The sequence below is a fragment of the Camelus bactrianus genome, chromosome 32 (genome assembly GCF_048773025.1).
Source record: "Camelus bactrianus isolate YW-2024 breed Bactrian camel chromosome 32, ASM4877302v1, whole genome shotgun sequence".
Taxonomy (NCBI): domain Eukaryota; kingdom Metazoa; phylum Chordata; class Mammalia; order Artiodactyla; family Camelidae; genus Camelus; species Camelus bactrianus.
Window position 1 is genome coordinate 10,767,416 of NC_133570.1, and position 27,222 is coordinate 10,794,637.

Sequence of the window (27,222 nt, forward strand, 5' to 3'; positions counted from 1 at the left end):
TTGCTAAAAATCCCACAAATTAAAACAAACTGAAATACAAGTAGTGTTCATGTGACTTTCAAAAATCAAAAGCCTTAAAGCAATAGAGATGTTATTTATCAGAGGCTTATTTTAACATTGTCTTAATTTCAAATTGCATTCATTTTTTAGAGAACATTGGAACCTTACAAACTTGTTAAGGGATATTTAGGGAGTTCCTTATTTATAAACATAAATTATGATAATTTTCCTAAACTGGGTTATGAAGAAATAATCGAACATCATACCAAGACACTAGAAAGGGGCAATCAATAATCAAAGACCCAGTAGTGAAAGCCTCTTTTTTGAATATATTTTGCAGTTAGCCTAGTCCCAAACTGTCCATGTCTATTCTGAGACCTTTGAGGGCCCTAGTGCTCAGTCTGAGAAATCTCACCAAATATGAAGTATCTAGAAAGTAAAAATTAAAAGAGAAGCTAAGTTCTCTTCAGTTGTCTTCAGTAGAATTTATCTCCAAGTGAATGAAATGTAATTCAGCCAGTTGAATCACTATTGAACTATTTTATTGTATTGGAACTCAGAAAAGAATTTTGTTTGAAAAGTACTGCTTGCCATTTCAACAACTTAAAACGATAGTCTGTTCAATCACTTCATAACAAAGCAGTGTGGAGAATGACTTTGCTGAAACGGTGCCAAAGTCTCTCCAGCAAAGTCACGTTGGCATGAGGCAGCAAAAGGGAAGGGCAGGACCAGGAAAGTAAAGAAGAGTTAACTAGACTTTATTTATTAGCTAACATTTAAAATATGAGAGCAATAAGGAAATAATTAACAATAATACGTGAAGCCATCTTCCGGAAAGTTACCGTCTAATTGAGAGAGACCCAATTCGTATGAAATAATATGAGATTTGCAAAGTAACATTAACACAGAGAAAATAGTGCGTAGATAAAAGTCCATGCGAAAGAAACTTTTTTACGATATTGTTTTTGTTACAATGGAATTGATTTACTCAGTCTTTCATCAACTATGTTTTGCACAAGTACTCTGTCAGACGGTTTAAGGGGAGGAATAAGTTAAGAGTTTGGAATTAACAGATACATACTACTGTATATAAAATAGATAAACAACAAAGTCCTGCTGTATAGCACAGGGAACTATATTCAACGTCTTGTAATAACCCACAATGGAAAAGAATTGAAAAAGAATATATATATTATTCTGTTATGCATATATATATACGTGTATGTATTTATAGCTGAATCACTTTGCTGTATGCCTGAAACTAACATGACATTGTAAATCAACTATACTGCAATAAAACAAACAAACAAGCATTGTTTCAGGCGTTGGAGATGCAATAGTGAACAAAAAAAACCTATCCTAAGGAGTTTACATTTTTAGAAGGGGAGACAGAACACAGTCTGTTAGAAGGTGATAAATTCTATGGAGTATAAAAGCAGAGAAGATGGACAAGGGGGAGAGGTTACAATTTTGAAAAGGGTGATTAGAATTTATAATACGTCTTTTATTAAAATGATACTAGTCTATAGAAGCCAAAGTTGAAACAGGGCCAAGCGCTTCTCTCTAGGGAAGAAATCTGTGAATGAGAATGGTGTCAGGTATTTTATATCCCTTTCCTGGCTCCAGATATGTCTTTGTTTGGGTGGGTGTTTAGAAGTACATTTGGTGTTTTGGTAGTGTCCATTGGCCCCTGAGATAAAATAGGGGGACGGGGGCAGGAGTGCTAGAAGATATTATCTTTGATAGTAGAGCACAGTTCCACTCACCTTCCCCTGAGATCTCAGCACACACTATATGCAGTTGTGAAGCATTACTTTTACTGAATAGTATTCGGGATAATGAGATTTTCACTTGTAGAAATTTTTTTTTCTCTATCTTCTTAAAACCTTGAGAAGCCATCATAGTTAAGAAAAATCTGTCTCTTCTATGTCTCTTTATAAAACCAAGTCTATCAAGGTATTGGCACTGAATAGTTGTTTATTCATTGAGTGAATAATTCATGCAGAGAATGTTTTTCTTTTTCAAGTGTATCCGAGTTATTTCTTTGCCACAGTTTGAAAGAATAACTATTAGCTGTCCTTATCTCTTCCTTTCCGCTGACCCCTTCCCTCTTTCTTCAGGCAAGCTCAGATCTCTGTTCATCTACAAAAACTGGTACTACTCTGTTTTGTTTTACTCTAGTGTGCCTGTAAGCACCCTCTGCTCCTGCCCCACCCTGGCCTACATTTCCTTCCCTTTTTTCCCTCCCATCCCAGCCTCATTCCTGCAGACTGAAGTGATTTTCTCAAAGATCACCAGTAATTTCCACTTTGCCAACGTTCATCATCTTTTCTCTTTATTTAACCTGTCCACTTGATCTCTTTGAAAATCTCCCTCCTTGCATTATATCCCTTAAGTGAGATAAATGAAAGCATATCATAATGTCTGACACAAGAAAGTACTCAACAAATAAATGTTGGTTGAATCTGAACTGAATATGACTTCATACTGTCTGAGTTCTATTCAAGCTCAATGCCTTATATATTGTGGGTAACTCGGTGCGTTTTGATTTGTTTTATGTATAAATGAATGTGTTAATCTGTCCCTTCTTCTTTGTCTCCTTTCATGGTTCTTCCTCTTTTTGACCTCAATCGTATGCTTATAAGAATGTGTATATTAATTACTGTGCTGAAGGCTTTATATTCATTATGTCATTTATTTCTCACAACCACTTGATATGGTAGTTATTCTTATTTCTCTTTTACTGATGAGGAAAATGAGACTTAGAACTCTTCAATGGCTTCGCAGGCTCATATGTTTAGCTAGTACATGGTGAAGCCACCAGTTAAACTAATTGAGTTGTTCTAAAGGACTCAGATACTATTTAGCTCTCTGCCCATTCTTTACACCCTTCTCGCCCTTGTAGGGGCCGTCCATGATTTCAGTTGGCAGTTATATGCGAGTGACACCACAATCAATGCTTTAAGAATGGACATTGTGGGGAGGGATAAATTAGGAGTTTGGGATTAACCGATAAACACTACTGTATAGAAGAACTGTATTCAGTATCTTGTAATAACCTGTAATGGAAAATAATCTGAAAAAGAATAAGTATATGTATACATATAATGGAATCACTTTGCTGTACACCTGCAACACTGTAAATCAACTATACTTCAATTAAAAAAAATTGTCATTGCATGCCATTTCTCCAACTGCCTGTTCTGAGCTCTCTTGTTATCATGTTGAACTCAGCCTGTTTGAAACAGACCTCATCAGTATTACCTCAGAATGTACTCCCTTTTAGTGATTTAGTTGTAAAACTTCCATCATCCTGATCACTCAGACTTGAAACCATCTTTAGCTTCTTTTTCTTTTCCATTTCCTTATCTTACACTCACATCACCTGATACAGTATTATTCCCAAGGGATACACAAATACATGACTAATCCTTACACACGTCTACCACAGGTAGCAAAGTCAATCTGAGCCATGTCTTTATTACTTCCCTTTAGTTAATAACTTACTTATTGTCCTCTGTCATTTTATTTTGGTTCTTGGTGGAGGGGGCAGTAATTAGGTTTATTTATTTATTTATGTTTAATGGAGTTTCTGGGGATTGAATCCAGGACCTCATGCATGCCAAGCATGGGCTCTACCACTGAGCTATACCCTCCTCTCCACCCCACCCACATCATTTTAGAAACATACCATGAAAAACCTAATGAGAGCTGTTGGAAATTTTAGACATATTTGAAACTATTTTCCCAGAATTGTGCAAACTGGATAAATGACATATACTGCTAACTTACTGCTTCCTCCTACAGTGGGGAAGACTTTGTTTAAGAGATATTTTGAGGAGTTAGAAAGGTATCCCTGTTTCTTTAAGAACATACTATTTATAGGAGCATCAATATACATAGAAAACATAAACTGTCATTTATTTTTATTAACAATAATAGCTAATGAATTTACTCATTGGGGTTTGGTATGTGACAGTCAGCCTTCTGCTTGAAATATCTCACGCAATCCTTATAACAACCTGTAAGTTACAGGTATTTTTATTATCCCTATTGACCGCTGAGAAATTGACACTTCACAAAAGTTCAGTTGCTTGACCAGTACTGTATGTCAGAGGCAGAAGCACTATTCAAACACAGGTGAGCTTGCATGTGAGTTAATGTTCCTAACTAGCGTGCTCAACTGCCTTCAGTAGTTGGCAGTGGAGATGAGGCCCAGCCCAAACTTGCACTATCATTCATTATGAAACGTAGGGCTCGACCTATTTTTCGTCTTGCTAACATTTTTGCTCTGCCTCCTGACCCCTCCAACAGAGTGGAGGTGATCCATTTGTTGAGGGTAGATAGAGATCACTCTAATTTCCTTCCTTGATCTGGGCAGAAAGTCATGCTTTGTTTTGTTTTCCCCACTTAAAGCTGAGTGAATAAGGACAGAGAATGACACAAGACATATAGAAGAATATCTGAGAACATACAAATATTCTGAAGGAGACATTTTGAGTTTAAATTTTGTTCATAAGTAATGTAATACTGTGAAAGTCAAAGGGAGAGAGTCTGAGAAGTAAAATATATATCATAATATGATCATCTCCAGACTTTCTTATTTTTAATGCGCCCATTCTTGACACACTTTGAACTCTGACTTTTTCTGACCACAACTTCAGTCCTTAATAACTGCAGATTTCAATGAAAATAAAAGTATCTTTGCTGAATCACCATTCATGAATTTTTCTAGCTTTGGGGAGGAGTCTAGCTTCAAAGTACAAAAGTTGCTTGTGGTGAGAAAGGTCCTTAAAATTTCAATGGAAACACTTAAGCAAACTTCTTTTATTGAGTTCCCTCTGTATACCTCTTAGGCACTCTGCTAAGTGCTAGGAATTTTTTTTTTATTTCAACTTCCATTAGCTATTTGGCTTTGATGTTTTCACCTCTTTGCCACTGTAATCAAGCCATCATGATGGTGAAGCTTGTGGCATCATTCTAACCTTTATCAAGCACCAAGGAAACCCAGGCAGATATGAATAGCAGTGGAGAAGGCAAAAAATACAAAATTAACACATCAATACTAAAGGAGAACTAGATTTGGTCATTTCTGGCTGTATGAGAGATAAAAAAAAGAGGAAGGGAGGGTCCTAAGAAAGGAGAAAGATGAGCAGAGAATGAGGAAATAATTAGACCACGGACACATATAATTATTGAGGAACAGAAAGAAGAGCAGAATTCAGGAAGAAAAGAGCACTTTGCATAATATCCTTAAATGTGCTGGAGATTTTTCAGTGTGTGTATGTTTAATGTAGTGAGAAGATTTAGAAACCTTGCTCAAGTTCATCTTTACTCAGGGTAAGGTTTAGGTTTTTGAACTCTCTTCACTATGCTTACTTAATCCTCGCCTCTTTGGTACTCAACCCCCAACCCCAACACACAAACTTGCAGTTGCTCAGAATTATCTCTTTTATCGCTTGATATTCAGCTCACATTTACTTTCTCAGACTTGGGGAAGTCACTACTCAGAGAGATGCAAATGCAGTATTATGCCTGCCAAAGTGCTGAGCAGAAAAGAGACTTCTTTTACACCTTCCATCTTTTGAGCCTTCGGTCCTGCTCTTTCAATCTTTGCTAAATAGTAAATGGGGAGATTGTTGTTCAGATGAACACAAGGGCATTTGCATTTAGGCTGTTTCTAGTCCTAAAGAGATTTTTCACAATTTCCTTATCAGCAAAGTAATTGCCTTGATTTCCTTTTGATGATGTGTCCCAGCTGATATTCTAGAACTAGCACAGAAGCAATTCATACCGTTGTGAAATGGCTCTTGTCCAGTAATCCTGCTTGATTTGTACATATTAGGCTTTAATTACAGGGTTAAGGGGATGGATGGAGAAGAAAGCCCCCAAATTGAACTGTATCAAATCAGCTAGACTCCCTCAACAGAGACTTGCAGGAATACATTTGTATTGTAACTTTTTACCCCTAGTTGTCAGACACAAAGAATAAAACACTTAATTAAAAAATGAAAACAAAAAAATAACCTTTAGTAATTTACACTGAACACAAATAGAACTCTGTTAATAATAGTTCATAAAATTGTGGGAAACCTTAAGTACCATAAACCTATAAAAAGCATCTTAAAACACATTTTGTGCCTTTTTTGATTTGCCATTGTGAGCTGTTATCTTTTTAAGTACTGTGTTCTGATCTCAAAATAGCTATAAAAGGTTGTATGAGTCTAGGGGTTTTGTATTAAATTAAAAGTTTACCTATACGAAGGGAGGAAAAACAGTGCTGAAACGAGAATATTCTTCAAAGATTTTGGAAGATTATTGTTACCAAACTTGGGTTCACTTGCCATCGCGCAGCAAAGCCAATCTACTGACAATGGGTTGTGGTGAAGGAAAGTACAGTGTTTATTGCAAGGCACCAAGGCACCAGCAAAGAGAATGGGCAGCTCACACTCAAAAGACCTGAACTCCCCAGTGGCTTTCAGGGAAGTGTTTTTTAAGACAACCTTAGAGGTGAGGGTTGCAGGGTGCCTGATCAGGTTGTGGACATTCTTCTGACTGGTTGATGGTGAGGTAATAGGGTAGAGTTTTAGGAATCTCAGTTATCAGCCTTTTGATTTCAACTAGTTTGAGGTCCAGGACCTTGTGGTCAGTGTGTAATCACCATCCTCCACTGGGTGGAGGTCTTAGTTTCTGCAGAACAACTCAAAGATAAGCATCAGATTGTTATTTGTATCCCTTCAGGGGGAACTGGGAGTCCTGTGACTCTACTGTTCTAAGCATTAACTGCTTGAGTCTGTTCTTTGGAACTTTAGTCTATGAGACTAAAGCCTTTTTTCTATAAACAAGAAATGGGGAACATGAAGGCGCTTTTGTACCTGGGAAGGCCCAGCAGGGTCCTGCTCTGTTTTATCTTCATGTTTATATATTTGAAGGATCCTATTTTTGGCTTATTTTAACTTTTTTGGTATAATTTTCATTTTGATTTACTCTTACATAGTCTTTAGCTACTTGGTCTTTTAAAAAATCTAGGACATAACTTATGTATTTAAAAATTATAGTATGAGTTAATGACCTCCTGAGAAATGGCAAGAATTTAAAAGCGGGAAATTTTTTTTCTGACTGGTAAAATTGCCTAGATTTTACTACCAAAATTAGTGCTCCCTGTCTAACTTTAAGGCTTCCATATATACTGATTAAAATGAAATTATTTTGAGCATGAGGAGGTAGAGAATGATAGAGTTTTAAATAAATGTTTTTCCTTTTTTTATTTAATTAAATTTAAATAGTTGATTCTGGTTAAAGGCATTGCCTTGAAAAAAGATCTGGTTTTATAAACATGGACTTGAATTTATGGGGGGACAAGGGTAAATGAATAGTAAAAGCTTTATGAAAAGCTCCTATCTCCTTTACAGCTTTCAGCTGCCTAGCATGTTCTTTTCCTTTCCTATGAATGTAAGTACACATTTTTAAATTATAAAAATATAGCGACAGAAGAGCCTTGTTTACAGTTTAATCTGGTGCCTTGCAATTCAAAGTGTTGTCCATAAACCAGCAGCAGTAGCCTGGGAGTTTTTTAGAAGCTCTGGCCCCTGATCTACTGACATTCGGAATCTGCATTTTAGCAAGATACTGAGGTAACAGATGTACGTCACAGTTTGAGAACTACTGATCTAGTGCTTACAGTTTGAAGGTGACACCCTCAAGAATTGTTGATAAACTTCCCTTATATTATTAGTGATCTGTGAACAACTAAAGGCAGCATATATTGGGTTGTTTCTAACTAGTATGTTTTTCCCAATCAATAATTTATTGTCCAAAAGAAATTGTGAGAGTGCCTTGGAATTTGAGAGACTTTGTAAGGAAGGGTTGAAATATGGATTGGCTCTCTGTTTCTGAGAAATACAGTAGTTTGGATTAAGATTGAAAAGTACCTTATATTGAGGTGTATAATCTGACATTAGCAACTGTGTTATCCACATTTTTGAATAGTGTTACTTTTTTATATACTTTAAACAGTGTGCTTCATCTGAATAGACACTAGTTCTTTTGTATTCTCTTTTTTTTTTCTTTTGGGGGGGTAATTAGGTTTATGTATTATTTATTTATTTTAATGGAGGTCCTGGAGATTGAACCTAATACCATGTGCATGCTAAGCACACACTCTACCACTGAGCTATACCCTCCTCCCCTTTGGAAGAGAGGGTTTTTTTTTGTTTGTTTGGATTCTTAGTAGGATTTTGCAGATCACTTTTTTACCATGTGATTGATTCCAGTATAAGAACATAATTTGGATATCTCCTTTTATTCTTTTAACGATTATTTGTCCAATGCCTGTTATGTTAGAGAAAAAACAGCAGTGAATAGGACAGACAGGAGAGAAATAATAAAAACTTAAACAAACATATGTTAAAATAATTTCAGATAAGTTCAAATGCGATAATGTAAACAGAACCGTGATGATAATCACTGAGAGAGAGAAAAAGTACTTTAGATACATGTGGCCTGGGAGGGTCTCTCTGAATTGGTAACATCTGAGCAGAGATCTTGAAGTCAAGAAAAAACCTACCTTGTGAAGCTCTGAGATATGAAAAGAAGCCAGTGTGGCTGAAGTGTGGCAAAAAGGAGCAGAGAATGATGGGGAATGCAGTCAAGGAGTTAAGAAAGGGCCAGATCACATGGAGTTTAACATCATGACATTTGACTAATAGTTGTCATAGGGTAACATCACTTTATTTAACCAGTGACTGGTATCTGAGGTTTTTAAAACATATGCTTTAAGCCCTTCACCTTCCATTCTAGTTCTTAGGGCAGCTTTTTGCCTTGTTTGCTTCTGCTATGACTGAAGCCAGTATCAATCATTTAAAAAATTTTTTATTAATGAAAATTACTTAATAAAGAGAAAATCTTTCCAGGGCTAGCAAACACAGGACTAGAGAGATGAGGTAAACTTGTAAAGCTTTGGAGTCAAAGACCATAGAAACTGTGGCACAGGAAACAGTGCCTGATCTACCTAAAGGCAGTCTATCAAATAGGTGGTTGTCTGTTTTCTAAAACAGTGTCATGCTAGCTAAACAGATCAGTGGCTTTATTTGTTAGTCAGTTTTACTTCCTTTATCACAGTTATTTAAAATCCATATTCATATATAATGACTCAGTTTTATCTACATTAAGTTTATTATAGCTACTCAATAGCTAGATGTGGTAAGCTAACTGGAGTTTGAAATATTCATTCTCTTTAAATTGTAAGTGTAATAAACACTTCGGCATTTTTAAAAATTTTAGAATGCATGTGTAATAATTAAATCTCACATACCTTAACCATGAAGATAGTTAAAATGTCACCCATTCTAAGGAAAATAAACTGAGGTACAGAGGTTAAAAGGCTGGCCTATTGTCAAAGTTAAAATTAAACTGCTATTTAATTAAAAAGAGGTGATTGCCAGTCTCCCTCATCCCATTCCTTTTTTTTTTTCCTCAAACACGCAGAGGTTATAAATTAGAAAAGACCCATATACCTTTTACCTAGATTCACCAGCTTGTAAGCTTTTGCTGTGTTTTGTTTTTATCATTTTCTCTCTTCCCTGTTCTCCTGCAATATCTAACACACACCCAGTCTCACATGCACACATATATTATCTGGTCATTTGCCAGTGTGCCATACCAGGGCATTCTATGGGATCTGAGTCATTTGTAACATGAAGATTATGTATTAGCTGCTGCCTACTCTAATCATATTATATACATTACTCCCATTTTTAATGCTAAAAGAGTGATTCCTAATGCTGGAGGTGCAATGTGTTACTCAGAATGGGTGCAGGTAAAGTTTTTTGAAATTTTAAATCATTTAAGAAGAGAACATGAAATTTTTATGTTTATCAAAAGTGGGCCAAGATTTTCTTAAAAATTGACAAGCTAGACTAAAAACTAGAAGGACAGACAGATTTATTCACCATATTGGCAACTTGTTTATACCATAGAGTTTTCCATCTGCATTGTTGAAATAAATTCAAAGAAAATTTATAGAGAACCTGTTTCAGTCAAGACCCTTGTGCCAGGGAAATAAAGCCAAAAGACCATTCTTGCCTTTAAGAAGTTTGTATTTGAAAAAGGAAGAAAACATATAGTATTGAAAGTTACACAAAAGAAAATATGGTTAGTTTTCTTTTTTTTCCACTTTTTAAATTGAAGTATAGTCAGTTTACAATGTTGTGTCAATTTCTGGTGTACAGCATAAAGACGTTTACTTTTTTAAAGCATTTTAATACTGATACCCTGGTTACTTGTGTATTAGCTGGAATAGGTATGGATTCATATACTTTTGAAAACAGTCATTCCTGTGAGAGAGAATTGCCCAAACAGTGTAAGGCAACTTTCAGCAGGAGTAAACTGCTCTAACATGTATTCTGTCAGCATATATGGATGCTTGCCCTCTCTGTCAGTGGCAAAGCGAAGTTAAAAGTGACTAAGAATGCTGAGCTATTCTTTCAACATAAGAGATTTGGCAAGAGTTTCAAGTTCTAAGTACCAACTTTCTAGGGTATAAAGACATGGCTGAAAGTCCCAGGACAGGATTACCTCCTGCACAGAAGATTTTGGAATACTTAGGCTTCCCTTGTCTTGAATTGGCACACACTTTTCACTGAACAGAAAGTCTCAGCGACGACATTGCCTTTTTTTTAAAGCACAGAGTGAAAAGAAAGTTTTAGACAGAGGGGCTTGATCTTCTGGTTTGGCCTTGGGTGAAGCAAATCAAATGGTTAAGTAGTTAGTATTCAGGAATATTGTAGGCTAGATGGAATCCTTTATAATTTGTGAAGTCATTAATTTCTGAAATCTTTTTGTACAGTGATTTAACTGAAAACTGTACCATAGTGGTTAAGAGAGTGGGCTTGATGTTGGATACTGTAGATTTGAATCCCAGCTCTACCATACACTGGCTCTGGGAAGTTAGGTCTTAGATTTTTATCTGTAAAATGAGATCAATAATAGTAACTCTTTCATAGTATTGTGTTAAGGTTTAAATGAGGTGATGTACAGTGCCAGGCACATAGTGAACATCAGATAAATGTTAGTACAATTTTGATGATGTTAATTAAATTAAACCAGGCCCTACTAATGAAAGTAACTCTTCTATTTTTAGTGTCTATAATAATCTAAAATAAATTCTTGTTGATTTTCCCTTTCTATTATATTTGTTCTAAGATTAGTCTATTTATCAAAAGCAATAATGAATGTATATTTTTTTAAGTACCTGAATAAAAGACTGAAGATGTCCTATAAACCAATATAAGTGGTATTTTGGACTTGCTGACTGAAGGAAGACCTAAGTAGTGGATTCTAAACTCCTTAACGTAAAGATACCATGTATTATGACTGTCCAAGTGGAAAAACTATTGTTTAATGAAGTTAAATCTTTGTTTAATATGTAATATAGATTTTATTTCACTTTTTAAAAATTAATATATGTGGACTTGGACTCCAGGGGGCTTTCTAGGTGTTTAAATTGGATGATATTAAATGCCATTTCTTTAAGACACTCATTAAAAATAGGTTCTTATACAAGTAAATTGAGAGTGCCGATAATTCTGAAATTATTGACGTTTGAGTACCAGGTAGTTCATTAAAACAGTAAATTTCCAAGTAAAGGCCAAGTCATTTTTAAGTAAAACAACCTATAGAAATAGTAGTTCAAACACATGAAGGAGTGATGGTTACCGTTTGTTAAGCAAAAATATTTGCCGTAATACTCCGTAATATCATAAATGCCTTAGTATATTGGGTATGTGAATTAGTATAATTCAACAGCATACTTTGGCCACATGCAGTATACCAACCAGCATGTTAGGAACTGAAGATAGAAATATGACCCCTTTCCTCTAGCAGTGTATGATCCTAATGGGCAGACATTTACCTAAGACAACTTAAATCTGTGTTTATACCAAGTATGTAAGAAATGTTTATAGCATTATGTTTTGTGGGACATAAAGGAAAAAACCCACCCCAGCTTGGGGGAGAGTCAGGAAAGTTTCTCTGAGGAGGTACTATCTAAGCAGATTCTTGAACAAATTCTAATTATCTAGGAAGAAAAAGAAAGAGGTTGCGAACAGATGCGTCTTGGTATCCCAGGGAAGTAGTTTGAGATAGCTGGGCGTCCCATGTGAGGTGCTGGAGTTACTAAGGACAGGATTCAAGAGCAGGCAAGGAGCAGATCATAGAGGATTTTATTTGCCGTCTATCTACAAGGAGTTTGGGTTTCATATCCTATACGTGATGGAATTAAAGGGTTTTAAACTGGAGAGTGGCATGGTCAGATTTTACTTTCAGGTTGATAATGCTGGCAGTAGTGTGGGGAAAGGATTCCATTCAGAAACAGCTTTAAAGAGTTTTTCAAATCAAGTGATATATAAAGAGCTGATAGGGTTCATTAAGTTTCTAAATTTCAAGTAAATCATTCAAGTATGAAGAAACTGCTTTAAATACCTGGACAAGAAAGTACTTGTAATCATATATATCTTGTGGAATTTATATTTTTGAGGTTCATATTCAGAGGCTATATTGTTCAAAGATCAAATAAATGCAAAGAGTCTTTGGAAACAGATTTTAGGTCAAAATTTGATACTTAGTCAAGTATGTGTACTTTAATTACCATATTCATTTTTTTAAGTTATTGGGCAGAGACTATGGAATGATTGTAAACTTTTTCTTGTAGTCCAAAAAAATAAAATTTCTACCCAATTCTTTGAATTATCAAGATGTATTTTTGAAAGGAAAAGGATTATCAAAGGATGAGTTTTTCTAGGTACCTGAAAATGAATGCATTTTGACAATTAATTTAGCAAACCATTTGAAAAATTGTCCAAATCTTTGTCCAAAAATTAATTAAGGAGGCTATCTTAGTCTGCTTAGGCTGCTATAACAGAATGCCACAAACTGGGTGGCTTAAACAACAGAAATTTATTTTCTCACAGTTCTAGAGTCTGGAAAGTCCAAGATCAAGGTGCCAATCACTTAAGTTTCTGGTGAGGTTTCTCTTCCTGTTCACCTTATGGAGTTGTGCTCACATGGCCTTTCCTCCTTTTGTGTGTGAGGTGTGTGTGTTGGGGAGAGAGAGATCTTTTTCTCTTCCTCTTCTTATAAGGCCACCAATTCTATTGCATTAGTTCCCCATCCTCAAACTTCATTTAACCTTAATTACCTCCCACAGGTCCTGTCTTCAAATATAGTCACATGAGACATTACAGTTTCAAAATATGAATTTGGGAGGGACACAATTCAGTTAATAGCAGAGATCAAGTAGGCTTCTTTTCAAAGAAGTAAATATAAACTTAAGTATACACAATTTAATTTTGACATTTTGGGGTTCCTAAATCTGATTGTTTTCAGGGCAACAAAGTGGTAACAGGCAAGAAATAGTCCCAAACAAAGAACTTGCTAATAGCTGTGGCATTTTAGAAAAATTGCAGGCCAGATAATCCTTCATTAGCTGTAAGAAGGTTTATTTTCAAAGCTCTTATTTCTGCATGTTCTTTTGTCTCCGGCTCCTGGCATTGTAATCCTGTAGCTGGGAGTCAAAAGTTATAAATACAGGACTCTCACAGTGACTTCATGTATTTGGTGATCAATGGCAGGTAAAATTTGCAGAGGCTAAAACTGTTTATATCTTGGGTCTTTCTTTCTTTCTTTTTCTTTCTTTCTTTCTTTTTTGACTTTGAAACAATTACAGTGAAGATTGCTGGGAATTTAAGTTATATTGAACTCAGCATTTTTGTGTGTGCGTGAACTTGAATAAATGATTTTAAAACCAAGCAACACGCCAAAGTCATAGACTTTCAGAGTTGAGTAGAACTTAGAGATTGTCTCAACTAGCCCCAATACCAGGAAACAGAGGCTTTGAAAAGTTAAATAACTTGATCAGTGCTACAGAACCATTTAAGGACCAATATGGGATTAGGACCTAAGACTTCTATCTTCCATTTAGAGTTCTTTGCATTATATTATGATAATGCTTGCTTACCCAGCTGGCAAATTTCTTTGAGCAGGAATTCAATCCAGGCTATATTGTATAATGGCATGAGTACCAAGTCATTGTTACTTAAACTATTTAGAAACAACTTGAGCCAGTCTTAGATCCATTCCAAATCTAAAGTTCTGATTATAAAGAGAATATAAAATATATATAAAAGGCATAGATTAACTTAACAATTTAAAGTCAGTTGGTTCATTTTATTGCTGTACTGCACATACTTTCTTCTCTTAAAATGCATTTCCAATGGCAGGAAGACAGGGAACTTTATATATTTATAATTGACTTGAAGCAAAAGCCAGTTTATATTTAAAAAACTAAATTTTATTTCTGATATTATTCTTTTGACTATTCATCTCAATTTGTTAGACTCAGGCAAATCATTTTAACCTTTTGATTATATATAAAATGAATGCCTAATTATAGAAATATAATATTATACTAACACTTACTTAGCATTCACTAAGAATTCAACTTTTCCTCGAGATTTTATTCTCAGCCTTCTCTTCTCTCTGCATTTTTTGGCTAAATTACCAAAGTTCCTTCTTGAGTTTGTTACCTGCCTTATACAAATAATTCCAGATCTGAATCTCTGGCTCTGTCGTTTCCCCTGAATTTTAATCTCTATTTATTTCTACTTGCTCTATATTTCTACCTGGATGCCCATCTAGCACTTAAAAGTCATTTTGCACACCAGAAATTGACACAACATTATAAACTGACTATATCTCAATAAAAAAATTTTTTTAAGTCATTTTGGCTAGAAAATGCTCACCATCTTTCTACTCTTAAACTTGTTCCTTTTACTGAATTCCCTATGTTAGTTCATAGAACAATTATCTTCCCTGTCACTTGATCTTAGTGCCTCAGAGCTAACTTTGACTCCCATGTCTTTTTCAGGCTACGTGGCCCATCAGTTGCTGGCTTTAAGCCATGTTATTAGTGTGTTATTCTTGTATCCAAAGTCATGATACTTGCCTTTTCATTTCAATTTTATTGCTAATGTTCTAGAAGAAGCTTATCACAAAACTCAGAGAAAGATTTACTTATGTTTACTAGTTTATTATAAAGAATACAAATAAACAGCCAGATGAAGAGGCACATAGGGTGAGGTCTGGAAGGGGTCCTAGGCATAGGAGTTTCTGTCCCCATGGGGAACAGAGCTAGTATGTGCCACCCTCCTGACATGTGGATGGCTCACCAATCCATAAGCTCTCCAGACCCTATCCATTTAGGCTTTTATGGAGGCTTGTGTAGACATGATTGATTAAATCTTTAGTCACTGGTGCTTGGACTCCGTGTCCAGCCTCTCCCTCTTCCCCAGAGGTTAGGAGTCTGGACTGAAAATTCCAACCCTCTAATTAGATTTGATTCCTCTGGCTACCAGCCCCTATCCTTAGGGGCTTTCTAAAAGTCACATAACAACATAAACTCAGGTGTGGTTGAAAGGGGTTTGTCATGAATAACAAAAGACACTCCTTTTACCTTTATTGCTCTTACACTTAGGAAATTCTAAGGGTTTTAGGAGATCTGTACCAGATGAAGACTAAATACAAATTTCTTATTATAAATCACAATATCACATCTATAAATAAAATTTCTAAATTAGCCAGAGTTGGTTTCTGTCATTTGCAACCAAAAACCCTGACTGTTATCTTTAGTACATTCAGTGGAACAGCATCAGACATGCATTTCAAGTAACTCCCACAAGGCTAGATGCAATTGTAAACCAATGAGACTACCAATGCCAAAAGGCATAGGACTGATAGCTGTTCAGTGGAACCACTGGGAGAAATGCCAAGGTATTCTCCACAGCTTTTCAAATAACAATGTATATTATATGGATGTTAATCAAGTAAGAATTACAGTCACATCTAGCAAACTTTTTCTCTGTACCTACTGCATACTTGGCATATATTATCTCATTTAATGCTTACAACATTCTATTAATTTCTATTAAGAGAGGTTGTAGAGGCTTAATATAAAATAGGGTGGAGTAAATTTTGCAGATAAGAAGGTTCTCTTTGGAATTCCTCAGAATTCCTCATTTATACTGATTGTCTTGAAGAGAGAATGATTTGAATATCCAGATTTCTGCTGATTAAAGAATATGTCAGAAAACTTTCAGTTTTTGTTTTTACTAACCTCTAACTGAAATTTAGCATTTTCTATAATTTACAAATGTTGACAACAAACCACACAAGTATTAGCAATATCTGAGATTTTGTCAACAATCACGAAAAGAAATCCCAGATATTTTATAGCACATTGCAGATACAGAAATCTCAAAATACTATGTTCATTACTTTTTGAAATTGTTGTAGTTATTAGACTCCCTATTAGCTCTCATTACTACTAATAAAGAAGCGTATATTAATATATCACAAACTTATATTGTAATATTTTGGCAACTTTCAGAATGATTCGTTTCCTTTCCTTTGTAATGCCAGGTGGTTAATTTTTTTCATTTAAAACATTCTGAGTGAGGAGACGGTATAGCTCAGTCGTAGAGTGCATGCTTATCATGAGTGAGGTCCTGGGTTCAATCCCCAGTACCTCAATCAAAAAATAAATAAATACCTCCCCCTCAAAAAAAAGTAGACAAAAAAATAAAACATTATTCTGAGGTGCCATAGGCTATGGACTGCCTGTGATCAATGTCACAAAAATGTTAAAAATTCCTTTAATAGATAGAATTTTCCTCCTTTAGACTAGTTTATTGGTGCATGAGAACTACTTTAAATGATTATAGAAACAAAACCATATATTACTGGGATTTTCAAGAATAATTTGAACTGTATACAGCTTTGACCTTAACTGTCCACCTTTGTACCCACCCACCTTAGGTAAGATATGACTCCATTCCAGAGGGTTTTCAAGTAAATCCACTGACTCCTAGGAATTTGAAGACATGAAAGTAGGTCGAAAAGTTCTCCATGAGGTTTTTAAATGTTATATTTTCATTTTGATGGTTGTCTCTGAAAAAACAACTACAGTAGATTGTCTGGATGACTCCCTTATTACCAAAGAGTTCTGCAGTTTATCCTGACCGCTGACTCTATTTTATTTTTCTTTATGATACTTATTAGTGCCTGACATCAATATTTATGTGTCTTGCTCCACTGGAATGTAAGTTCTGTGAGAGTAGGAAAGACCTTAAAGCCTTGTTCCGTACTGGACACATATTAGGCACTTAATAAATATTTGCTGAATGAATGAATATATGAATAAATGATTGGAGTGAAAAACTAAAAATAATTTAAGAAGTGTTAGGGATTTTTGAGAATTTTTCTATAAGGAAGCTGAGTATTAACCAATTTTGAGAAACCATGTATTAAAGAGTAAATTATTATTGTGTATAATACTTTTTTAAAGTTTTCATACCACACATATGATTAAGTGCAAACTGAAGACTTCCAAGACTGATTAAATCTATTAGAATAGTTCCAATTTTATGTAGACATAGAGAACCATTTTTGTACTGGTCTTAATTTTAAGATTCATGTAAATGCCATTTTGCCAGCCACATACAAAAGTATCAGACAGAACAGAAATTTTCAGTGTTAACCTTAAGAAATCCAGAGGAGCTGTTCCTTTCCCTTTTGTCTCTCAACCTAAACATCTTTTTCTTTTTTTTTTTAAGGGAGGGAAAAAATAATACTCTTTAAGAAACCGAAATAGTCTTAAAGGGTGACTAGAAAAGGCTTCTTCGTACAATTTAGTGTCATTTGGCCCAAAAGTAGCCAGTAGGTTATCAATATTATGATAATCAATAAGTCCCAGCTACTTCTTCATTATTTGCTGAGCAGAAATTAGATGATCACTGAGGTCCGTTTCCAATTCTCAGATGCGGTCACGATGGGCTATGTGATCATTTGGCATAAAAAGCACCTATCAGCTAGTTTCATTTTCAAAGTGAAAGTACCATAAAAATGGTTTCTTACCTCAGAATAACAGTTAAGTGTTAGTGGCAGACGATGGCAACAACTATCCAAAATCAGTTTTCTGTTTCTTTCTTTAAAGATAGTTTCTCTTTAAGACTGTATGGGAGGTTGTATTATAGGAACAGGGGAGGGAAAACATCAGACTAGTCTTGACTTTGAAAAAGTCCAATCACCTATTTATACTTTTTCACTGCTATAAAATGAAGATTCTGCCTGCCTCTATGTTCCTTCTGGGAGCAAGATAATGAAAATAATAGAAATTTACACCAGCTAAGTTACTCTGAAGGTTAGATTTCAGAGCCCCTCATTTACACCAGCTGCTTATAAGGCCCTATACTAAACTACTGTTGTATGGAGATTTTGTAAAAATTTTCTTCTTAAAGGAATCCTCAAATTTGTTGATGCTTCAGTCTCCATAAGAAAGAAATCCACCACTATTTATTAAAATGGTATGAAATCCTTTGGAGAAATAATGACAGAGAAGTCTAATCATATATCAAATTAAACTTTTCTAATTACCCCCCAAAATAGAGCCAAATAAGAAGCCTTCAGGTATTTTCAAGACTTAGGCAGCTTGATTCAGAAGAAAGTTTTCTGGAGTAGGAAATAGAAGACCTGGATTTTACTTTGGGATAACAGTACTGATAGGTGTGATTTGACACTTAACCTTCTGAGATTGAGTTTAAAAAAAAAAAAATGAAATGTCTGATCTTTAAAATTCTTTCCAGTATGAAATATTCTTATTCTTACTCTCTTCCTTAACGCTGAAATATTTTGGGTTTTTCAAACTAGTTGGCTCCAGGTTTATTGTTGAAGTGTATGACTACAACATTGAAAGGCAACTCAGACCTTCTGTGAATCATCTTTCCAAGAAAGTTTCTGGGAAAAGGGAAAATATGAAAAACATTTATATTTCTCCTATCAAGTGTTCTTTCATATATTAAGTTAGAATGTCTATGAAAAATAATTTACTTGATTATCTTTGTTGAAGGATTTCCATTCCTTAGAATAAAGCATGAAGAATATTATTTCAGCTTCACATTTCTGATGAAATCTTCTCCTCTACGCTAGCTGGACTGTTCAGTTGGCCCAAGAGCCCAAGACCTGAAATACTACATTCTTGGCACAGTTCTGACTCCTCACTATAAATGTAATACCTGAGGTTGCAGGAGGTCAAGGAAGAGGGGGGAAATAATTTCATGCACATCACTTCATCTTTAGTTAATTCTTAAAATGCTGTCCTCTTGGAAGGAAAAATATCCTTGTTCAGATTTTGAGGGAAGGATGAATTTAAAGGTCATTTTTTAGTCTTAAGATTGGGGTGGAAGGGGAAGGAGATTTCAGCAGATTTTTATAGACTATCTGTTATATAAAGATGCCACAGGGCCCAACAGTTCCACTCCTAGGAAAACAATAAAGAGAAACGAAAATGTATGTGTACAAAAGTGATTATAACAGCATTATTCACAATAGCCAAAAAGTAGAAACAACCCAAATATCCATCAGCTTATAAATGGATAAACAAAGGGTGACACATGTATACATTGGAATACTATTCATCAATAAAAATAAATACTGATTCATGCTGTAATGTGGTTGAACCTTGAAAACATTATACTAGGCAAAGAAGCCAGTCTCAAAAAAAAAAAAAAACACATATGATTTCATTCAAATGAAATGTTCAGAATAGGGAAACCTATAGACAGGAAGTAGACTAGTGGTTGCTGAGGAATGGAGGGATTGGTGGGGGTGGGAGCGCATTGATAGCTAAACGCAATAGTATTTCTTTTTGTGCTAATAAAATTAGCTGTGGTGATGCTTTCACATACTTGTGAATATACTAAAAAAAAATTGAATTGTACACTTTAAAGGGGTGAATCATATGGTGTGTGAATTGTATCCCCCCAAAATTTTTTTTCAAATATGCCATGAGAATATAATAATTAATCAAAACATAGATTTAGACATGTATGCTCCTCCAAAGAAGCACTTACTCAGTTAGGGTCTAATATGTAAGTATTTAATAAAGTAAAACAAAGGGAGAAAATGGTTGGTCTTATAGAAGAAGTGACATTTAGCTGGACTGTGAGAGTAGCTGGGATTTGGCTATTCTGTGTAAAGGGAATAGCATAAACAAAGACAAAGGTATGAAAATGTAACTAGATAGTAATTCATTTTTTTCCTGACTATAGAGTTTAAGAATTTAGATTAGAGTCATGGTTTGAGGCCAGCTCTGAAAGTTAGTTAAAGTTAACCTTTATAGTGTAGGCAGTATGGAAACATTGAAGGACTTTGAGCAGAGCTGTGATATTATCTGAACTGTGCTTCAGGAAGATGGTTGTGATAGTAGTGTTTTAAAGATGAATTCCAGGAAAAATAGGCTGGAGGCTTCTTTCAGCAGAAACAAAGGGAAGAGATAATGAATGCTAACAGAACAGGAAAGTGAAGAACAGATAAAAAGAAACATTTGAAGCATGTTTATGATTTAATTGAACGTTAAGGACAAGGGAAAGGGAAGAGCAGAATTAATGTGAGATGCATGTGAGCTATTTAGGGGGACGCCATATAGATAGCTGAAGGTATGGGACTGGGATTTAGAATGGAGGCCAGGACTGTCTAGTGACATAGCGTTACTTGAAACCTAAATTACACGGACAGAAATTAGGGATAGCAGCTTGCATCACACAAAGGGCTTTGGGCGAATACCTGGAGGAACACAATAATTTGGAGATAGAGAAAAGAAGAGGAACTATAGGAGGAATATGTGGAAAAACAGGAGATGACAGTTTCATGGAATCCAAGAAACATAAAGAAGGGAGTTGGTTAAATGGAATAAAACTGAGAACATCTTTTAAGAGTAATGAGTAAACTTCAGGAGTGTGGTTTTCATCCTCAATACCATGTGCAGTATTCTAGCAGGGGGAAAAAATTAGGAAACCAAGGAAGTGTAATTCCTAGAAGTCTTAGTGAGTTTATTTTAAAACATTTATAAAGCAATGCAACTGAAAATGGAAAGAGTACCCATTTCAAGAAAATTATGTAAAAATGAATAAGCAGACAGAAGAAAAATACTAAGCATGCATGTCCATAGCATGAGAAAACTATTTCTAGGAGTGCACACCGCCTGCATTTGAAACTAGTCAGGACACGATGGTGTTAGTAAATGCCTCGTTTAAAACTACTTTCTCAGGAATTTCGCAACTAGTGTCCATACAATATTCTAAGGAATATTTTAGTTCCTTGAAGGTATGGTCAGACTAGATGAGCAGGACAGACATGCAGGCATTGCAGTTATTGACTGGTTGATGGTTAGGTAAAATATGATGCTGAATTCAGGCAAGTTTTAGCTACCAATTAATCTAAAGCATTCCACAGCCATAGAATCAGAGTGAATGACAAAATAATGAAAAAGATTCATTTATAAGTATAGACATGAGAGGAGATTGGGATATTCTCAATGGGAAAAATGTGAAAATGGAGAGCAATACCTTTTTTCTCCCCCCCATAAGGCCTTCATCTCCAAAGCTAGTTAGGCATCCAGAAATTAACTCAGAATACATAAGTTTTAAATTATTATATTCTTTGACTCAGTAATTCTACTTCTAGAAATCCATTCCAAAAAAGCCCTAAGTGTATATGGATAATAATAAGCACAAAGACCTTCAAAGCACAGTAATTTTTAATAGTTCAACGAAGAGTTGATTACAGCCTTGGTTTCAAATTGTGGAGAAGTGATTGTGAATGAATTGTTGCTCTCCCATGAGATAAACACTGAGCAGCCATTAAATGACCTTTATGAATAGTATTTGATAACATGGCAAAAGGCTTATAATCTAGAGTTAGATCAAAGAGGTTGACTGTGGAATTATATGTATAGTGTGATCACAGCTATATAACAAAATAAATATGTGTGTGAAGAAATAAATATGTTCATGGAGAAAACTATCCCAGATTGTTAGTGAAGATTGTCTGGGTAGGACTGTGAATTTTTTTTTTCATAATGGTATGTATTTCCCAGATTTTCTACATTGGGCATGTACATCTTTAATAGATAATAAAGAATTACCACTACCCCCAAAATGTGAGACATTGGTTATAGTGAAACTAGGAAAGGGAAGATAGATGAGTCAATGTAAATCATCATGCCTATTGGAAAAGCAATTCAAAATATAAGCCGTACTGACAGAATCAGTAGCATGACATCAACCTGCTGTCAGATTAGTCCTGTCTATCGGTAGCCTCTATTGAGTTTTCTTGGACGCAAACGGTTCAGTGGAAGCCTCAGTATAGATTCTGAAATGTAATAACACATTTGTTTCCCTGGTGTTGCTTGTGAAAGAGTAGCCTGTGTCTTTGTTGCAAAATTTTACCTTTTACATTTGTCATCCACAAACAGCTGACTTTATAATATTAGATTTGTAAATATTTAAAACTACCACATTATCAATTATTGCTTCTTGAATTGTACCCCTAAATTACGTATTTTATTCTTCTTTTCCCATAGGTGCACCATATATACGAAAAACTGAAGTTATAAAAGAGGGGGAAGATTGCTGCTAAAATGAATCTGAGCAATACGGTATATTTTGTGCCATACACAAAAAGGTATTGTCCCTAGATCCATGACTTAGTTTTCTCCTATAAAATGGGAACAGATTGTATTTTCTGTTTTTCTGTAATGAATTTTTATTATATTTGTAAGAAAACTTAAAAGGAAAAGTAAAAAATGTTAATAAAATTGGGATAAAATATTTTTATAAAAATTTTTTATTTTCAAGTTATTTCCTTATAGATTTTCATTATTCTCAGTTATAGCTTACGATATGGAGAATTACCTGGCTAAAGTTTGATTCTTATTATCAAATTATTTTCTGGAAATAAATATTGCCATTTTTTATTGTACTGCTTTATTTGTAGTGTAGACTTTGAAATAACTATATTTTTCATATCGCTTTTCCTCTAATTACAGAAGTAGTAGGCTTTGCAGAAAGTTTAGAAAATACAGATAAACAAAAAGAAGGAAATAAAAAATAATCTGAAATCCCAACACCTACTTCAGATAAAACACAAACCTGCAAAGAAATCCAAACTTGCAGGTGAAAGAAACCGTATTTCCCTTCTTCACTGTCCCATCCCTTCTATGCTCTTACACCCTGCCTTTTTTACTAAAACAAATCAAAACAAAACAAAAAACAAAACAAAACAAAAAAGAAACTGCCTGTATAAACTTCCTTGTAGAATATTACTTGGTCAAAGAATGAACCCATTCTCTTCTTCCAGGAATGTATAAAAATGACAGTTTCCTTATGACCTCATCCAAAAAAAAGTGTCTTTTCTCTATTATTTTGTCAATTTGGTGGATGAAATGATGTGTCCTATTATTTTAGTTTTTATTTCTTTGATTACTACTGAAATTATATGTTTTATATCATTAATAATATTGAAATTTCCTTTTTAAATTTCCTATTTGGGTCCTTTGAGTGTGGGGGTGGGTGTATGTGTATGTATGTGTTCACCTCTCTGATATTAAGATCAGCTTCAGCAATTCCTACTGCTGGGCACGTGTCCAGAGAATAATACAATTCGAAAAGACACATGCACCCCAATGTTCACAACAGCCCTATTTACAATAGTCAGGACATGGAAACAATCTAAATGTCCATCAACAGGTGACTGGATGAAGTTGTGGTCTATGTATATATATATATATATATATATATATATATATATATATACACACACACATACATATACACACAATGGAATACTAGTCAGCCATAATAAAATAATAATAATGCCATTTGCAGCAACATGGATGGATCTGGAGATTGTCGTTCTAAGTGAAGCAAGTCAGAAAGAGGAAGAAAAATACCATATGAAAAAGGACACAAATGAACTCATTTACGAAACAGAAACAGACTCAAAAACATAGAGAACAAACTTATGGTTACCAGAGGATAAATAAAGGGGGTGGGAAAGGATAAATCAGGAGTTCAAAATTTGCACCTCTTGGGAAGTGATGGAAATATTAGCTATCTTGATTGTGGTGTTGGTTTCATAGGTGTATATATCTACCAAAATTCATCAAATTGTACATCTGAAATATGTGTAGTTTACAGTGCAGGAATTAAACCACTATAAAGGTGTTTAAAAAAAAGAATAACTTAACTGGCACATCCTGCAAGAACCACCCCCACTTTACTTGCCTTTCAGTTTTGCTTGTTGCAACTTTTTAAAGCAACCTTATTATTCCTGGTTACCCCTAGACAAACAATAATCTGAACATATTGAATAACATAATATGTTTTAACAAATGTATTTTATATATGTCTCCATCATCATGATGAAGATAATAAGCATTTCCATCACTTCCCAAAGCTGCTTCCTACCCTTTTTCAAAACCTCTCACACCTCTTCTCACCCCAGCTTTATCCCCAGGCAACGACTGATGTGCTGTCACTCTAGGTTAGTTTGCATTTTCCAGAGTTTCATATAAATGAAATCATAAAGTGTGTGCTCTTCTTTTGGTCTAGCTTCTTGCACTCAGCATAATTATTTTGAGATTCAATCATGTCGTAGCATGTATCAATAGTTCCTTTTATTGCTGAGTTGCATTCCATTGTCTAGGTGTACCACAGATTTTTATCTGTTCATCTGTTGATGGATATTTGGGTTGTTTCCAGTTTTGACTATTAAAAATAAAGCTGCTATTAACATTTTGTGCACAGGGCTTTATATGGACATTTGCTTTTATTTTTCTTGGTTAAATACCTAGGAGTGGGATGGCTATGTCATATGATAGGTGTATGTTTTTAGAAACTGCCAAACTGTTTTCCGAAGTGTTTGTGCCATTTTTATATTCCCACCAGCAGTGTCTGAGAGATCTGGTTACTTCAGATCCTTGCCAACACCTGGTATGGTCTGTCTTTTTAATGTTGCCATTCTGATAGGTTTGTAGTAGTTATCTCATTGGGGTCTTAATTTTTTATCTCCCTAATGAATAGTGATATTAAGCATCTTCCCCCCCCCCCCTTTTTATCTTTCTTAGCAAAATGTGTGTTCTAATCTTTTTCTTATTTTTAAAATTGGGTTGTTCATGCTCTTCTGAGTTTTGAGAATTCTTTATATTTTTCTGGACACAAATCCATTATGAGATATATGTTTTGCAAAGATTTTCTCCCAGCCTGTGGCTTAACAGGGTCTTTCAAAAAGAATGCATTTTTAATCTCAATGAAGTATAATTTTAATCATTTTTTAATTTTATGGATTATGCTTTTGTTTTTCTATCTAAGAAATCCTTCCCTAACCCAAGGTCACAAAGATTTTCTCGTATGTTTTCTTCATGCTTTTTTTAGTTGTATGTTTTACATTTAGTTCTATAATCTATTTGGAGTTAATTTTATTTTATTTTTTTTGTATGTGGTGTCACTATAAATCAAAGCTAGACATATGCAATTGTTCTGACACCATTTGTTGTATGGATATATCAGTTTTGTTTATTCATTCACCAAATGAACAGTTGGGTTGTTTCCACCTTCTGGCTATAATGAGTAATGCTGCTATTAATATCCATGCACAAAGTTTTATGGGGATACATGTTTTTATTTCTCATAGGTACATACCAAGGATTGGGAATTTCTGGGTCAAATGGTAACATGTGTTTTAAGTTTTTGATGAACTGCCGATCTGTTTCCCAGTGTGGCTGTACCATTTTACTTTCCCACCAGCAGTGCTGGAGGGTGCCAATTTCCTCACATCCTTACCAATACTTATTATCTGACTTTTTGGTAATAGCCATTCTAGTGGGTATGAAAATGGTATCTCATGTGGTTTTGATTTTTATTTGTCTAATGACTAATGGTGTGGAGCGTTCTTTCATGTGCTAATAGCTGCTTGTGTATCTTTGGAGAAATGTCAATTCAGAGTCTTTACTCATTTTGGGGGGGGGTGGAATTACTTGTCTTTTTATTATGAATTTATAAGCTCAAGATGCTTTTTAATATGAATTCGTAATAAAATGTGTAATAAATTAATGTAAAAGTGTGGTTTTCTACAGGTACTGAACTTTGATTCTCCAAAAATATCTGTCAATGAGAGAGAAAGCTGACTGGGGTATCAAAAGCAAAACACTTGCACATACTGGTCATCATGCGGAAGGGGGTGCCGAGGGACCCAGAGATTGCTGATCTGTTCTACAAAGATGATCCTGAAGAACTTTTTATTGGTTTGCATGAAATTGGACATGGAAGTTTTGGAGCAGTTTATTTTGTAAGTAATTAAAAAGAATTGTTTAGATCAAATTAAGAAAGTTTGAATTTCACACATTCTAATTATTACTTGTAAAATGCCCTTAGTTTTTAATGTTTATTCTACAAATTAAATAATGTCTGCAGTAGAGACAAATAGTCATTGCTGAAAAGCCATCCTTGAATGCTAGGCATTATTCAAGTCAGTGGTATCCATATCAAATGACTCTGTCATTGAGGTCATGTGAAAAAGTCAGAAGCTTGGATTTGAACCCTATACATTTCCCCTGTGTACCAAATTCTTTCCTGCCTCAGGATCTTTAAATATGCTGTTCTTCCTTCCTAGAGAACTGCACATCATATCCCCATTCCTGTCTGACTCTTATTTATCCTACGGATACCGGCTTAAGTGTTACATCCACGAGACAGCCATTCCTATTCAGACCCCAAGCACTAAATTAAGACTTTATGGTCTCATAACACCCTGTGCTTGTGCTTTGTTGCATTTGTCACAGTTATAATGGAAAAATTATGTGTGAGTTTTGTTTTATTTATATATGTGCTTCCTGCTAAAAAATATGCTCCATAAGGACAGGGGTTATGTCTACCTGTCCATTGCTATATTCCCAGTACCTAGTATAATGTCTGAATAGTAGACACTCAGTAAATGATGGGTGGATGGGTAGATGGGCAAATGGACAGCTACTCAGACAGATGGACTGATAGACTTTTAGTAACAGTCGTGTTAAATCAGTATTTTCAGAGTCAGTCTGAATTCCAAGACTGTGATCATCTTCTGAAGAGAAGAATGAAAAATGACTGAAATGTTAACATAGGTCATTCATTGTATAAAATACATTTTTTTCCCATAACCTTAGAAGTTTGCTTCATCAAATTAACACATACTTTCTTAAGAGTACTAGTTCATTAAAGCTGGTAATATTTAAGTACTACTTATTACCTATTTCTCCTCCAAGCCTGTTGTCAAATAATTGTTTTTCTTAATCAA

The 27,222-nt window shown here is 34.8% G+C and overlaps 1 protein-coding gene across 4 annotated transcripts in view; it reads left to right on the forward strand.

The window, feature by feature from the left end:
* Positions 1-27,222, forward strand: part of TAOK3 (TAO kinase 3) — a 146,659-nt gene that overhangs the window by 44,957 nt on the left and 74,480 nt on the right. For all 4 annotated transcript variants that reach the window (XM_074356098.1, XM_010963618.3, XM_074356100.1 and 1 more), the window contains 2 exons: positions 22,472-22,572; positions 26,024-26,235. In XM_074356098.1, coding sequence (XP_074212199.1) covers positions 26,116-26,235 — 120 coding nt within the window. In that variant the 5' untranslated portion in view covers positions 22,472-22,572; positions 26,024-26,115. The remainder of the gene's footprint in view (positions 1-22,471; positions 22,573-26,023; positions 26,236-27,222) is intronic.